The sequence below is a fragment of the Myotis nattereri genome, assembly GCF_964212035.1.
Source record: "Myotis nattereri genome assembly, chromosome: 14".
NCBI lineage: Eukaryota > Metazoa > Chordata > Mammalia > Chiroptera > Vespertilionidae > Myotis > Myotis nattereri.
The window spans coordinates 36,181,159-36,198,889 of NC_138089.1; the positions used below are offsets into that span (position 1 = coordinate 36,181,159).

Consider the following 17,731-nt stretch of genomic DNA (forward strand, 5'->3'; position numbering starts at 1 on the left):
AAAAAATGAAGTTAAGAACAAACACTAAAGTTAATGGCTTTGTACACATCATGTTTTGTCTATATGAGGACTTACCTAGAATAATGTAGTCACCTATTTGTCAAAATGTGGCACATCATTTTAATTATTACTATTCAAAAGAACAAGAGACTAAACTTTTTTCCTAATGGTCAACAACAGGTGCTATTCATTGAATACTCACTGTTTAAGGCAGAATTTTAAAACCTTCATACAGTTCATATCATGTCATCTAATCCTTAGAGCAATCTGAGGGGCAGGAATTACCATCCATTTTACAAAAAGGAAACAAAGCATCTACACCTTAGTCTGACCTGACAAGCTACTAAAAAATGTCACTGCCCCCTCCCATGGAAAACAAAAGATCAAATCCAATTTTTAAATTTCATTACACACCTAAAAATGATTACACGATGCACTATTGATATATTTTCTCTGACAGTCAAATGGACATGAAAATGTGTTGATCACACACAGGCCATTATCTGGGTGATAAAGTTGTGAAGTTAACACTATGTTACTACTGCATAACCTCAACATTAAGTGATAGCAATCAAGAGGGTTTGGATAACTCGCTTATTTTCCTTTTAACTGTTATTTTTAATTCTTACCAAACTCCTTGCAAAGACAGACATAGAAAACCAGAAATGTCAAAAGAAAAAAGAGCAATAAGTATTCCAAATGTAGCATCTTGGTATGAAATATGCACAGATGCTTTTGAGAGAGGGCTAAATGGCATTAATGAGTTGTGTGGTACAACTCAAAATATTGAAAGAGTAATGTTTATAATAATACTTTATAGAAGCACAGGAAAATAACACCAACAGAAATACATACTTTCCCCTCCATGAATGTTTTGTTGTGTAGAAACATGCCAAATCCTTATTTTCCCTGATTATGTTCATTTTGTGCTGAAACCTGGAAGATAAAAATATGAGTGAGAATTTAGTACAGAGTTATCCTTAGAGTTTTTCCTGAATCTATCATATCACACTTTTATAGTCTGCCATATGGTACTGATTTTAAGACACAACTTTTTCTACTAGACCATAGGTTTTAAAACAGAGGGGATGATCTATTCAACTCTGTATTACAGCCTTGAGCACACCATATTGTGACTGTCGGCTCTCCTCCACTGCACTGGGCTTCCTGAAGACAAGAACTGCCCTCTATCAATATTCCAAGTGTAGTGATCTAATAAAAAATGTTCAAGTAAATGAATGTTTAAATCTCGCATTGCCAAACAATGCCTTGGCACATGATAGGCACTTGAAAATGTTTGCCAACTGATAAATCAATGGGAAAGGTTTTTGTTAAGGTGCTAAGTGGCAGCCCTTTGCTGTCACTTTAAAGGCAAGCTATTGTAAAGATTTAACTTAAATATAACCAAAATCTCATTTTAAAAGTAATGCATGTCTGCAGTAAAAATCTAAAATGTTCATAAATAACCTTTCTTCCTAGCATCCACAGATAATTATTGTACCCTCCCATCTTCTATTTAGGAAAAATAGGTGGCTTTTAAAAAAAAAACACACACAAAATTGAGATTATCATTCCTACTGCTTAACCCATTTTCGCCATGAAATTAAATATTCTCTGTGAAAATGATTTTAATGGCTACATGATATTCCATTGTAATGAATACTATACCAGAACAAGTACAGAAATTGAGAGTATGTGTTGAAATTCAAATTTTTAGAGCAGTTTGGTTAGTGAACTCCTCTGGTTAAACAGTATATAGAACAGTTCAGAACTGTCGAACTTGTGTGATGAATCACACATCATATGAAGTTCCAAACAGCTTCATGCAGAAGGACCATGTTATGTGCACTATTTTACACTTAAGTTGATTAGTCTGTTGATTATAACTCTGAAGTCTATAAAATCCAGAATCCATTTATTTCATGAAAAAATTTAAATTTAGCTAAGTTTACAGGATAAATTGTTTGAACTGGCTACTAATAAAAGAGCGATGACAAATTTTAAAAATACTACACCATTTGCTACATACTGAATAAAAGTTTAAAATGAATATGGCCATTTGTTTCTTCTTTTGTGACTTGCCTATTTTTTCCTACCCTTAATAACTAGAAATGCATTCTAAAAAGTATTTTAAGATTCATCCCAAAGTGCCAATAATGTAAACTGAATGGCTGTATGATTCAATTAACCTTTTTTTTCTATCTTTATACACTGATCTAACTTTTTTAACCAAGTAAGTATTCTTTTTATTATTAAATCCATTTTCTTTCAAAAAACATTTTTATAACTATTTTTGAAACCATTCATATACCATACAATTCACCCTTTTAAAGTGTATAATGGGGGGGAGGGGGATTAGTATGTTGAGCTCTACAACCACCACCACTATTTTTAGAACATTTTTTTATCACCCCAAAAAGAAACCCTGTTAGCAGTCCCTCTCCATTCCCCTTTACTCCCAGCACCTGGCATCCACTAATCTACTTTCTGTCACTATGGGTTTGCTATTTTGGACATCTCATATAAATGGAATCATGCAATATGTGGTCTTTGTGACTGGCTTCTTTCACTTAGCATAACATTTTCAAAGTTTATCCTTATTCTGGAATGAATTAGTTTCCTTCTAGTGCAGTGGTCCTCAACCTTCCTAATGCTGCGACCCTTAAATACAGTTCCTCATGTTGTGGTGACTCCCAACCATAACATTATTTTCGTTGCTACTTCATAACTTTAATTTTGCTACTGTTATGAATCATAATGTAAATATCTGATATGCATGATGTATTTTCATTGTTACAAATTGAACATAATTAAAGCATAGTGATTAATCACAAAAAAAATATGTAATTATATATGTTTTCCGATGGTCTTAGGCGACCCCTGTGAAAGGGTCGTTCGACCCCCAAAGGGGTCGCGACCCACAGGTTAAGAACCGCTGTTCTAGTGTATGTATAATACCATCTTTTTTTTTTTTTTACCCATTCATCAGTTGATGAAAATTGGTGTTGCTTCTACTTTTTGGCTATTATCAATCACACTGCTCTAAACATTCAATTTTCATGTACATGTTTTCATTTCTCTTGGGAATATACTTGCGTGATAAAAACATTTTGAAGTTGCTTTCTTCATTCCTCTTACTTGTCTTTGTATTAGCAAATTAATGAGGACTTCTGTACTCTATGTAGAATGCTCTTCCTTTAGATACCTATATGGCTCACATCTTCACCTCAAATCTGTGTTCAAATGTCATCGTTAGAATGAGGCCTATCCTAACTATCTTGTTTTAAATTGTAACCACCCTCCTCATTCTACACTCTCTATTCCGTCTGACTCCTCTCATTTTTCCTCCATGGCACCTTTCATTTCATAGTTTAATGTGCAATTTATTATATTTATCTTTCATCTAATCCTACTAGAATATCCAGAGAGATGTATTTTTGTGTTAAGCATGTATGTGTGTGTGTGTAATATATATCCCCAGAGCCAGAAGAATGTCTGACAAAAAAACAGGTGCTCAGTGACTGAGTGAAATGCAACAATCTTATGGGAAATTCTGATGCTCTCTAAAGAGATACTCCTCCCAAACAAGGTTTTGCCAAACTTTCTGGAAAAGCATCAATTCATGCTCTGAGGAACAATAAGAGAACCACAAGTAACAGCAAGTTTAGAGAAACCTTTATTGTTACCAGAGAGGAAATTTCTCTTAACAGTCAACTGACATCTTCCTCTAAGTATGTATGGAAATAGCTAAATATAGTCTTGCCAGTTGGAGTGTTGTTTTCTTTTTTTCTGAACCGTGTTATCTGGAATGACTGACATAGGCAGCTAACCAAAGCTTATTAAACTAACAAACATTATCCCTGCCTTCTGAATCATTTGCAGCAGATAATTATTGCTGAAATAAAATACAGGATTTCTGAGAACATGCCCAAAAAGTGAAATATATCGGTCTACAGATATTTTTCCCTTACTATAACGGAAGTTTGGAACAATGGAAGAAAAAGGAGAACAGAAAAGGTGAATGAATAATATCGAAGAGTGGAATTTGGATTCCTAGTCCATAACTTAAGACATCGGAATGACTGACTTTACCAAGGGCCTATTTTAGGAAAACTGACAAGAAAATGTGTTTGAGTAAAGACTGGTTGATATCATTGAGAAACTTGAAAATGAAAATGAAAATGAGAGGAAAATAACAAGATTTTTAAATGACAGTCACAGGGAACTTAGGTTATGACCCAGAAAGATCAGAGATGCCTAATATATCCTGAGGAGTCCAGGGGTGGGGATGGGGCATAAGGGGTTGGGAAAGAAGCAAGAGAGAGAGAGAGAGAGAGAGAGAGAGAGAGACAGACACATCTCAATTGGTTGCCTCCCACACATACCCCTACCAGGGCCGCCAACCTGCAATCCAGGTATGGTGCCCTTGACTAGGAACTGAAACCTGAGAACCTTTGGTTCCAAGGCCATGCTCTAAGCCCTGAGCACACCAGCCAGGGCAAGAATCATTCAGTTTTTAATTACGGCTAATTTTATTCCTGCTTGAGGTTGAATATGTAGTATTATTATATTACTGACTTATTAAGAATTCCAGAGAACCAAGATGGCCGCATAGGTTAACGCCGGAGTTTGCTGCCTTGAACAACTACTTCAAAAGTGAAACTAAAAAACGGAACGGACATCACCCAGAACCACAGGAACGCTGGCTGAGTGGAAGTCCTACAACTAGGAGGAAAGAGAAACGCATACGGACACTCAGGAGGCGCGGTGCTGAAGTCAAATTCTGAGGTGCGGAGTGTGCGGATCGGGCTGGTGGCGGAGGGCGCGGTTGGCGTTTTCAATCGGGAGGGAGTCGCAGACTCTGAGCTCCAGATACAGGCGAGTCTTTGGGGACCCAGACTCAGGCGGGAGAGGCGGGACTGTCTGGCTTCAGTCGGAGCGAGTGCAGCGAGGTTTGCAGCAGTTGCTGGGACTCAGAGAGGCGGAGCCCCTGGGGACAGGACTGAGAGCCGCCATAACTGCTCTCTCCGGCCCACCCTGTTGATCCTGTGCGACCCGCCCCGCCCAAGCCCTGCACAGAGGCATTTGCCCGATAGCCTCAGGCAAAGGCTAGATTAGCACCTCCCTAGAGGACAGAAGTTCTCTCACTGCAGACACAGCTGATTCTCATAGCCACTTGGCCTGGAGGTCAAACCCTCCCTGGTATTAGCTACAACAATCAAGGTTTAACTATAAGACTGCGCAGAAAGACCACTAGGGGGTGCACCAAGGAAGCATAACAAAATGCGGAGACAAGAAACAGGACAAAATTGTCAATGGAAGATATAGAGTTCAGAACCACACTTTTAAGGTCTCTCAAGAACTGTTTAGAAGCCGCCGATAAACTTAACGAGATCTACAAGAAAACTAATGAGACCCTCGATGTTATATTGGGGAACCAACTAGAAATTAAGCATACACGGACTGAAATAACGAATATTATATAGACTCCCGACAGCAGACCAGAGGAGCGCAAGAATCAAGTCAATGATTTGAAATGCGAGGAAGCAAAAAACACCCAACCGGAAAAGCAAAATGAAAAAAGAATCCAAAAATGTGAGGATAGTGTAAGGAGCCTCTGGGACAGCTTCAAGCATACCAACATCAGAATTATAGGGGTGCCAGAAGATGAGAGAGAGAGCAAGATATTGAAAACCTATTTGAAGAAATAATAACAGAAAACTTCCCCCACCTGGTGAAAGAAATGGACTTACAGGTCCAAGAAGCGCGGAGAACCCCAAACAAAAGGAATCCAAAGAGGACCACACCAAGATACATCATAATTAAAATGCCAAGAGCAAAAGATAAAGAGAGAATCTTAAAAACAGCAAGAGAAAGAAACTCAGTTACCTACAAGGGAATACCCATACGACTGTCAGCTGATTTCTCAACAGAAACTTTGCAGGCCAGAAGGCAGTGGCAAGAAATATTCAAAGTGATGAATACCAAGAACCTACAACCAAGATTACTTTATCCAGCAAAGCTATCATTCAGAATTGAAGGTCAGATAAAGAGCTTCACAGATAAGGAAAAGCTAAAGGAGTCCATCACCACCAAACCAGGATTATATGAAATGCTGAAAGGTATCCTTTAAGAAGAGGAAGAGGAAGAAAAAGGTAAAGATACAAATTATGAACAACAAATATGCATCTATCAACAAGTGAATCTAAGAATCAAGTGAATAAATAATCTGATGAACAGAATGAACTGTTGATTATAATAGAATCAGGGACATAGAAAGGGAATGGACTGACTATTCTTGGGGGGGAAAGGGGTGTGGGAGATGCGGGAAGAGACTGGACAAAAATCGTGCACCTATGGATGAGGACAGTGGGTGGCGAGTGAGGGCGGAGGGTGGGGCGGGAACTGGGAGGAGGGGAGTTATGGGGGGGGAAAAGAGGAACAAATGTAATAATCTGAACAATAAAGATTTAATTAAAAAAAAAAAGAATTCCAGAAAAAAAAAAAGAAAAGAAGCAAAATAATATCACAACAAAGCAAACTTAAGAATAATTTTAAAAAAATTAAAAAAAACTAAAGAATGACCTTATAGGTTATCAATGATTTAAGAGAATATGTAACTCAATCAGATCTTTTAGGAAAAGAATTAAAACAAGTTTAGGAATGGAGCATTGTCCCATGCACCAAAAAGGTTTCGGGTTCGATTCCTAAAATGTAGATGACAATACCTGTCTCAAAGGGCTGTGGTGAGGACTAAATGAGATAACTTGAATAAAGGAATTAGTGTGATGCTTGGCTCAGAATAAGCACTCAAAACTATTAACTGCAACCATAATAATCATTACTGTACTTTAAATATATTACCCTAGATATGCAATATTGTTTTGAGTATTTCTATTACCACTTTCATTTTCAAGCTTACTTATAGCCCAGCTAGAATGGCTCAGTGATTGATTATTGACCTATAGAAAGTCACAGTTCAATTCCTGTTCAGGGCATATGCCCGGGATGCGGGCTTGATCCCCCAGTGTGGGGCGTGCAGGAGGCAGCTGATCAATGATTCTCCCATTATTGATGTTTCTATTTTTCTCTCCCTCTCCCGTCCTCTCTGAAATCAATAAAAATATTACTTATAGACCCCTGTACATCTTAAGGCATTCTTGGCACAAGTTATCATTACTAAATTACTTGATTCTAAGTCTTCTTTTATCTATTAATTTCAATCATCGGACTACTCAATGTATATCACCAATGTTTATCACCTAGGATTTTTACCTTTAAAAATACAGTGTTTTATGTTGATTTAATCAGTACTCATGGTTTTTACCTACTCTTTCAAAAATACACCAATATATTATCCTTCTTAAACTGGGTGGAGTACAGAAAGGGTGTCATTACTTTATTGTTATTTTGTTCTTTAAAATTTATATTTCCCAAAACATTTAAGAGGAAAAAATATATATGATCAGGCATATCATGGTAGGTGAAATTTTTAAATATTATCTAAGTCAATTATAACCTAATATTTAAACATCACTTTATTTCAACTTTATTCCTACAAAGGACTACTATTTTACAAGTCAATCTTATTTACTACAGTTTAAATATACCCACTTAGACATTTGGAATCTTAATTATTGGAAATGTTTCTTTACATGAAACCAACTTAATATTTTAAAATGTAACCTCTATTCATTATCTTCTCCTTCGTATTTCTTTAACAAACTCTAAAAGTGGTTCTAAGTGTTGCTCTTGCAGGCAAAAACTCTTAAGCAACCATAATTCCAATTAGTATTGATGAACATCTTCACAATTTTTATTATCCGGCAGCTCAATCATCAAGCAGATCATGGCAATCATCACTTATAGGCACGTTCTATAAACAGCAATAAACTGTCTAACCAAAAAAAAATATAAAAATTGTTGGATGAGACCTTGGTAGAAGCCATATCACCAGCATTTGCCATCCTGCCAGTTGTTTAGATACCATTTAAATCAACAAGAATTTATCTGTTCAAACTAATCACTTAAATTTCATCTCCTTTACTTCTCCAAGTGTCCCACTTCAAATTCTCAAAGACCTACCCATCTTTTTGATGAGAAAAATTCAAGTTCACATGCCAATTTTAACTAAATCACATTGAAAGTATTTCCAATTTTTGCAAGTCAACCTCCACTGTTTTCATTCTATATCCTATGATTACAACACCAACAGAACTTTTTTGCAACTTCTCAGTTTATTCTTTTGAGAGAACTGTACTAAGGGTTAAACAGTCAAATTGAGGGCAATACAGCATTTTGGCTACATTCACTTTTTTCAATGAACTCCCTTGCTTCATGCTTTCAAACAATATTTAATGTTCTCACATTATCTAACTTATGACTGGCAGTAAAACTCGGAATCCATTTAAGATCATTTATGGATAAAATGAGAATGATCTTGTAGAAGATATGATTTTCACACAAAATTGCAGGACTTGAGAGTCCACTAAGCAGAAGCCTACATCAAATTAACACTAAGAACAGAAAACAAGATGAAGGGACTTAACATCACAGGAACCCAGGAAGATTATAGCTGGGCTTAAGCAAAAGAATTTGCACAAAAAGTAAAATTAAGTGCATATATGTAGCTTATGTTAGTTAAGTAAACAGTCATTTAGCCAAAAATGAATGAGTATATAGTACTCATAAAATAATACATTAATGAATGAATGAATTGGCATTAATAAAGGCAATATGCTCTAAAACATATATTTTGCATGACCAACGAGAACTGATTTTTACACAAATACAAAAACTTCCTGAGAGCAGATATGATAGTAATTTTTCCACTTTGAGTCCATATATCATATCCTATATAGTAAAACCCTAATATGTAAATCGACCAAACAGCTGAACGACGGGTGGAACGACCAGTCTCTATGAAGCACACTGACCACCATGGGGTAGACGCTCAACACAGGAGCTGCCCCCTGGTAGTCAGTGTACTCCTTCTGTGGGAGCTGGGCTCACAGCTGACAAGTGCAGGAGCGGTAGCAGGAGCCTCTCGCGCCTCCCCTGCAGGCAGGCGGTAAGGAGCAAGGGGTCCCAGACTGCAAAAGGGATGTCTAACTGCGGGCTTAGGCCCAATTCCCCCTAAGCCGGCAGCTGGACAAAGGGTCCCGGACTGTGAGAGGGTACAGGCCAGGCTGAGGGATGCCCCAAGTGCATGAATTTCTTGCACCGGTCCTCTAGTGAAAAAATAAACTCTTTCATCATTAATTTTGTTCTCAAGTAATGAATAAGAAACAAGAGTTTGTCTTGAAATGCACCAAAAACTAAGATGGATGGAGAGATGGATATGTATTAAAGCAAGTATAGTGAAATTTTAATGTAAGAATTTTGGAGGTGAGTATATGGATATCTACTGTAAAGTTCTTCCATCTTGGCTATAGGTGAAAACTTTTATGTTGGGGAAATTGCCTTTGCCTTTATTTTCTGACCTAAATCTACAAGAGAAATACTTTTTCTGCTACATTGTAAAACTACATCTGAAAATGTGGTAGATATTCACATGATAGGAATAGCCTATTGAAAATGCAGAGGGAAGACGAACCATTGCTAAGGCAAAGGCTAATCCTTTGAGTGGTTAATTTTGAGTAATAACTGAGGAGAGAACCCCTTATTACTGGCTTCTTAAAGACCTACTTTTATTTGCAACTGGCTTCAAAATCTAAGTGAATTATATCAGCAAGTTAGTTCAGTTTCAAAAAAAAAAAAAAAAGGTAAAAAATATGGTTAACAGAACATTAATTTTTACCCAGATTAAAAGCTACAACTAGACTGTCTTAGATAGAATGTGCTGTGTATGGTGGAAAAGTGCTTTAAACTTTAACCTGTTTTTAATTTTCAGCTTCATGCTTTAATATGTAACTCAAGTATAGGCAAAAGCATTTCCTTCTAAATAAACAAGAAATCAGTATGTGTAATGTGTACAATAACCTATGTTAAACAGCCATAAAACAGATTACAAAGGTTTTAGTACATTTCACTTTAGCTCTCTTGCTAAAGAATCCCTAACTCCAGAGATAATGTTGTTAGAGAGAGAGCCAGTGGTAGTATCAAATTTAAGCTGCCAATCATATCTCCAAATAATTACTCAGAAGTTATAACACTGAAACGTTTGCATTATCTGTCATATCAAAATACTTTTTAAAATCCTTCCACCACTATGGAGTAGGACAAAATTATCTAAGATCCCCGTATTCCTTTTTTAAAAACCTATTCCTTTTCTATTAGAAACTGGATACATGTTCATGCAATTAAAGGGCAAGAGAAATTCAAAAGCAACCCCTAAATCTGAAGAAACACTGTTAATAGGTAATATCTTAATGAGGAAAGGGGCAAGCATATATACCACAGCAGTTAATTTTGTTGGCTTTACCTACTCAATATAAATCAAATATTCAAGAAGATATGTTCTTCATATTTTAATCATATGTATACTGATTTTATCTGAGGGAGTAATTCTTGTTTCTTACAAAATAGACATGAATCTAGTTGTAAAAAAAAAAATAATAATAACATTGTTTCCAAGATGCATGATTATGACTCTTTCCTTTCCAGAACTTAAAAATGCCTTGAAATATTCACCTGAAAAGAACTAAGAAATGAGTTCAATTAGGCATGTCTGTGAAATCAATGGTACTGGTAATTTACATATTTTTTGTTTGTACATATTCTTGAAACTTTTTAGACCTAATTTTTATTTCATTTATTTTTAAAGCTAACTTGACTTATGCAAGAGCCAATTATATTAGTTCAATAAATTTATCAGCTCACAAACAGCTACTTAATAATCTTGCTCTATTATTGTAAACAGACCCTTTTGGGTATAAGAGGTTTTCAATGGCCGTATTTTAACTTTTCTATCACTATAGTAAATGCACAGTGGGGGACAAAACTCCCTAAGCATATAACAAACACAACTTACAGTTTTAAGCATCCTAATATCCAAACATTGTTCTCTTTATATTTAGTAAAAGACAAATAGTTTAAATTGCTACAATTTCCCTTTAACCCACTACAAAGTAGCAATGTAAAGGTTTCTAATTTGGCTCAGAAATAGCCCTATTATTCCTATCTCTGCCACAGTACTTCACAGTTTATAGAACACTTCCAAATCTATCAGTTAACTAAAAAAAGTAAAATTCCACTTTTAAAATTAAACCCAGAAACTCTAAGGTTGGGGGACAGTCTACCTAATCTAAGATTTGATATACATCCAAAATACATTCTGTATCTTGACTAGAAGTTTGAGGAAGAGAGAAACCCCATACACTAAGTGACTAAAGAATACAAGTCTGAAATCTTTGTATAAGAATTTAAATTTTAATATAATTAGTATAGAATTTATTAGAAAGTCTCCTACACTCATAACCTTATCAATCCTTCAATTATGTTCTCACACTCTACTATACAAAATCAGAGCATCAAAATAATTATTTAAATTCTTTCAGGGGTTTTGTTTTTAATCTGTTCATCAAAAGATCAAATTGTGAACACTGCTTAGGCAGTGTGATCTACTTCTAAGGAGAACTTAAGAGTGCTGAAACTACAAAATCCCACTCATTTTAGACTGTTTTAGAGATCACTCTTTTCAAAAGTAGTCCATAAAAGTGCAAGTAAAACTCAAATAGGTAGCCTGTTCAATGGTTAAGAATATCTTTAAAGAACTTAGCAAATCAGATGTTTACCTTACTGAATGAACCCCACTTAAATGTACCTTTGCATAGATAACTGCCTTAAATTAGAAAAAATTATCACAACTATGTTGGCTTAAGTTACTAGGGACAAAGATATCTCCTAAATCTGATTCTCAAAGGAGTTGCTATGATTTTCATGACTAAGAACTATGATTGGCATGTGCTTAGCATGTGAACACTGCTGATGCTGAAAAACAATGATTAAAATTCTGAATTAAAGTAATGGTTGGGGCCCCATAAGAGACACTATTATTAGAAACACTACTAGTATTTAGTGGATGGGGCTAGATACCCTTCAGTGTAGAAGACAATCTCAGATTGAAGGACTGTCCTCAGTTAACTTTCAAATATCCAAATGGTCATTCACATAGGTTTTAAAAAAAAACACCTATTTATAATGAACTATCCCACAAAGTATGTTTTTTAGTTTAATATGCATATAATATTTTCCAGGAATGCACTTATCATGTGAATGAAGATATTATACTTTGAATTCTCTTGGTTTTGTTTGAGTGTGTCTATATTTTGTCTTCATTTTTAAATGGTATTTTTGCTGGGTTTTTTTTTCTTTCAATACTTTGGAGTTACCATTTAATCGTTTCTTTGCTTGCATGGTTTCTCTGCTGTAACTTTTACCTTTGTTCCTCTGTATATAATGTTTCTCTTTACTTTGGCTACCTTCAAGATTTTCTTTGTTCTTTGTTTATATCAATTTGAATATAGTATATCTAGGTGTGTTTTGCTTGTGTTTGGGGGGGCCAGGTATTTATCCTGCTTCATGTTCTCTAAGCTTTTTGGATCCTATGGCTTGATGCCTGACATTAATTTTGGAAAATTCTGTATTTCCTCAGATATTTCAATATTTCTTCTCCTCTGGGATTCTAATTATGTACATATTAAAATGTTTGATACTATCCCCAAGCTCTTGGATTTTGTTTTTTTAACATGTGTGTGTTTGCATGTGTGTGTGTGTGTTTTGGCTGGGTAATTTCTACTACTGACATCTAAAAGTTCATTGACTCTTTCCTTGGTTGTTCAAATCTACTGATGAGCCTGAAGGTTTTCTGCATCTCTATTGTGTAATGAAACTTTTAGCATTTCCTTTTGGTTGTTTCTTATAGTTTCCATCTTTCAACTGAAATTACCCATCTGATCTTGGATGTTTTCCACTTTTCTGTTCATATCTTTAATATATTAATTATAATCATTTTAAATTCCTTTATCAGATAACAGTATCTATATTATTTAAAGTATAATTCTGATAATTATCCTTTCTCTTGGGATAATTTTTTGCCTTTTGCATGCCTTGTAATTTTTTTGTTGAAAGCTGGAAATGTTGCATAGGACAGCAGAGACTAAGGCATATAATTTTTGTGACTGGAAATGGGCACACCTTTTCTTTGCTAGGTCTTTAGTGCAGGGTGTTAATCTGTTTAGGAGTTGGGCTGGGTTTATGGTTGGCTGTTGCTATGATTATCTTCAGTGTACCAGAAGCTTCAAATACCTGCACGATAGCTAGTGGCTCCTGTGGAGGTTGGTTTACTAAAGCACTGTCTGTTTGATTATTTGTGCTGTGCCTCTTTGTGTATCTTGTTCTGCTCCTAGTAGTATTCTGCAGTTACCTGTTATTCAAAGCTTCTTAACTTGGTGGCAGGGGCTTGGGCGGTACAGTCTTTGTTGTGCATCATTAACATTCAGTCTTATCCATACTCCATGTACCTGGATCTCAACGGTGTGATCCCCTGGCTGCAGTTTGGGGCTCAGTGTTCCTTCCCCAGGAGAAGATTCTTTCCCCCCTTTTTTTTCTTCCCCCAACTCAACGAATGCTCACTAACAGGGCACGCAGAGAAGCCCTTCCCTCAAAACATTAAGGATTTTGTTCCATAGAAGAGACAGAGGGGAAGAATCAAAGCAGAGTTTCTGCCCCTCCTAAAAGCTTTGCCACTGTTCCTCTCCTCTATGTCAGCACCACAACAAATACTTCCCAGGGCCCTTCCCCATCTTTTCCAGGGGTACCTAGTGAGATTTGTGGACAAAGATTGGAAGAAGGTACACTGACCCTCATCACTCTGTCAGCTATTCTAGATGAACTCTTACCAGTGTCCAGTTTTGTCTAAAAGTGAATGTGAATTCTGTCTACTCTTTCTGTCCTTAAATCTTGGGCTAGTGATTTGTTCTGTGGCCTCAGCTCTTTAACAGATTTCAAAAAACAAGTCATGAATTTGAAGTCAGTGCAGTTTTTTGTTTTAAAAGCTTCCTCTTGTCCCAGAGCCAAACGCAGTGGTTATATTATTTCTAAAGTATTTCAGGATAGTAAAAGATGTTACAATTACTTGGAATAAAAAAGAGGTTTTTATTGGTTTTGATAAAATTGAGAAGCACTGACTTAGAGGTTATCTTTCAAAACAACTCCTCTTTAATTACTTCTCAACATTACAGTCAACATTTAGACCTAAAACTGTTAGTAACAACCAAATTTTGGCTGCAGTTTATTTGCATAGCCTTGCTTCTACTGGCATAATTCGGAGATAGCGCAGGTTTGGTTCCACACCAAGGCCATTAAGTAAGTATGCATTAAAGTGAGTAGTAATCTTTTTGCTGGAGAACCTTGCCTTCTACTTGTAAAAAACGCAACACCTGTGAAGTGCAGTAAAATAAGGTATGCCTGTATTTTACTAATTTTAAGTACTTCAATCAGGAAAACAGGTGAAAGTTATGTGCAATGGGAGCCTCAAGTTCACCTGTGTAAGTAGAAGTGCTTGAAGAATGGAGCCAAATTACTTAAAACAGATCCCTTTTATTTATACCACAATTTAGTATCTACTGAGAACCTAACTACACTATCAACATTTTAACAAATGTAATGAAGCCAATATAGTCACCAATATAGGCAACCAGCTTTAACTTATTTATGGATAACATCAAGTTCTTACAAATAACTCATCCTTTCCACAATTCCATAACTTTTTCACGACAATGTAAAAAACAAAACACCAAATTTTTTGGACTATTTACTTACTACTACCACTTTAGAAAAAAAGGAATATCCATCGCCTCCCAGTGGAATACAAATGGTGGCACTTTCCATAAACTAGACTATAAACTTTAGTCTAACTTTATACTATAGTATAAAGGTTCTTTACATTTCTTGGAATAACCTTCTGACTCCCCTTTCCCTCCCTTAATATGTTCTACTTCCTATTTCCAAACTAGGAGTATAATGTAACATTATCTTAAAAAGGTCTCAATGTTCCATTGCGATATTAAAAACAAAACACAAGTTTGAGACATAGCCTCTTACACATTGTTTCATTGTACATTTAAAGTGTTAATGAGGTTTTCTGTTATATAACAAGTTAAATCACGCAAGAAAGCACTTTCCAGAAACCAAAGAATAGTGAAATGAAGTCTTTTTAGGATGCCAAACTTTTGACAAGTAGTTTTCTAAATTTCTTTAAAAAAAAAAAAAAAAAGGCAAGTCCTGTTTCATATTCTCACAGGGGTGGGCAAACTTTTTGACTCGAGGGCCACAATGGGTTCTTAAACTGGACCGGAGGGCCGGAACAAAAGCATGGATGGAGTGTTTGTGTGAACTAAGATAAATTCAAAGTAAACATCATTACATAAAAGGGTACGGTCTTTTTTTTTTTTTAGTTTTATTCATTTCAAATGGGCCGGATCCGGCCCGCGGGCCGTAGTTTGCCCACGGCTAGCACAGGATACTAGGAATATCCTACAAAACCTGACCACCGTAAGCAATTTCCTCAAACTCTGCAGACAGTACTTTCAAACCTAGAAATCTATCAGAGCCATAAAGAAAGAAAACACAGAAAGAAAGACAGTCACTGGGGCAGGTCCTGAAAAACTACTCTGAAACTTTACATTTCGCCCCCCCCCCCCCCCCAAGACACTACTCTCCAAGAGGCTCCCAAGAACCCTTCAACATAAAGCCCTTGGCAGCGCAGGGGCAGCAGCTCCAGGCAGGGGCCCTCCTTTTTGAGGGGAATCAGCGCAGGGTCCCAGGGAAACACAGAGGGCGCAAACCCCGGCGTTAGGAGACACTGCCACATCAGGGGTACATTGTTTAACTTTTCTTCTCCCCCCGCACCCCTGCCCGAAGCAACGGATAAAGGAAACGGTCTCCAGACATGAGTGGTTAGCTGAACACCCTAAAAATCAGGAGACAATTTCAGCCTGCAGGCACTCTCGGTAAGTGTATTAAATCACATCTGCCTTTCACAGCCACTTCCCTGGGCTCCTTCACCCGCTCCCAAGGCCGCATCGGAGGCAAAAATCACCACAACAGCGGAGGAAAGGCCACGGTGAATGAGCTACTCCGCAGAAAGGAAAAGCCCTGGGGGGAAACTTGATTTTGGGGGGGAAAAAAAGGAGACTGGAGAACAAACCAAGTGGGTGCCCGCCCATTTCCTAACAAAACGAAACAAAGCTAAACAAAGAGAGACAGAGTAGATGCGGGACGGATGGGGGGAAGGAGAGCCGCGGAGCCCAGGAAACGAGAGTTGCCAGCATCTGTCAGGAGCAGCACTCCGGCGGGGCAGGAGGCGGCCAGGGATCCCGAGGGCGGAGCCCCGAGGGGATAAGGATGCGTGGGGTTCAGGATGTGCAGAGGGGAGTGCGGGGCCCAGCAGGGCAGACAACCAGAAAACAAAGCAAACACAGAAGGCGGGGTAGGGCTGGCCGAGGGGGCGCCCGGGGCGGATGTCCGTGGGATCCGGGGGCGTCGGGGGTCCGCAGCTTGGGGGGAGGGTAATCGCTTTCCCTAGCAGGCGGAGGCTGCGGCGGCCGAGGCACATCCCTCCGCTCCCGGCCCTCAGCGCCCCCGGCCCCCGAATAAATGAGAGCCCCCGAGTCCGGTGCCCAGAGGGGTTTACCTTGCGGGAGGCTGGAGAGGCTCCAGCCCGAGCTCCGCCCGCCGCCGGCTCCGCGTCCAGAGTGGGCTGAGACGACCTCCGGCCTCCTCCCCGCCACCACTTCCCCTTTCCCTCGCTGGGGCTCAGTGGCTCCCCTGCCGCGGGTTCCTGGTGCCGAGGCGGCGCTGCCTCCCCGCCCCCTCCGCCTCCTCCCTCTGCCTCTCAGAGGCTCAATCTGGAGGCAGCCATCTTCGCTCAGGCTGGGAGCGACCGCGCTCTAATGCGCCTGCGTCGCCCCCGCCCCGGCTATCACGGGACCCGGTCAGCTGATTCCAACTTTTCCGCCTTCTGCCCCGCCCCTTCTCGTGCATTTCCCCGCCCTCCTGGTCCCAGGCGTCCCCTTTCCCCGAAATTTCTGGTTCTGCCGGCCCGCCCCCACCCCCCCCCAGCCCCGCCCGCAGGCACACATGCGCAGTAGGGCAAGCCCGGATGTGGTGTCCCGAGTCCACGCAGCGCGAGAAGGGCCCCGCCCCTCGGCGCGTGCTGGGAAGGACACGCCCCTAGGCACGCACGCGCGGAAGGAGGGCCACGCCCCTCCGCATGTGGCTCTGATTCCCGAGGGCTGTGGCTGCGCCAGCCCAGGGTGCTGCACTCTTTAGTTCTTTGACGCCCTGTTTTCAAGCATTTCTCAGGCCGAGACCTTGCCTTCAAATGCCTCGGAGTTTCCCGGAGGCAGTCCGAAGCCTCAGCCGACTACCAACCTGTCTGGCCGGATTGCGAGCCGGCAGGTTCACTTGCTGTTGAGACTCCCGGGACAGCTGTAGAGCAGAATTTAAATGTCATTGACCTGGACAGTCGCCAAAACCAAAGCTTGGGAGATGCCTTCGGCCTTTTACTGGCCAGAAAGATACACCGATAGCTCCATTTATCGCGTGCTGGTCACGTGTCGAGAGCTTAATCTTCAACTCTGTCATAGCGGAGTTTTCCTCGTTTTTGCAGGTAAAATAGTGTCCCTCCCCACAGTAGTGGGACTTGGTGTTTGAAACCAAGCAATCTGACTCCAGAGTCTGTGCCCTTGATACCATCTCCCTGAACATATGGGAGGCGGGGGGAGGG

General features: G+C 39.0%; 1 protein-coding gene across 1 annotated transcript in view; it reads right to left on the reverse strand.

Moving 5' to 3' along the window:
* The window catches only part of DNAJC13 (DnaJ heat shock protein family (Hsp40) member C13), a 115,083-nt gene extending 98,155 nt beyond the window's left edge, over positions 1 to 16,928 (reverse strand). Inside the window, exons 1-2 of the mRNA XM_081105920.1 lie at positions 16,637 to 16,928; positions 856 to 936 (exon numbers count right to left, since the gene is read on the reverse strand). Of these exons, the coding sequence (XP_080962046.1) occupies positions 856 to 923 (68 nt within the window). The 5' untranslated portion in view covers positions 924 to 936; positions 16,637 to 16,928. The remainder of the gene's footprint in view (positions 1 to 855; positions 937 to 16,636) is intronic.
* Positions 16,929 to 17,731: the final 803 nt, after the last annotated feature.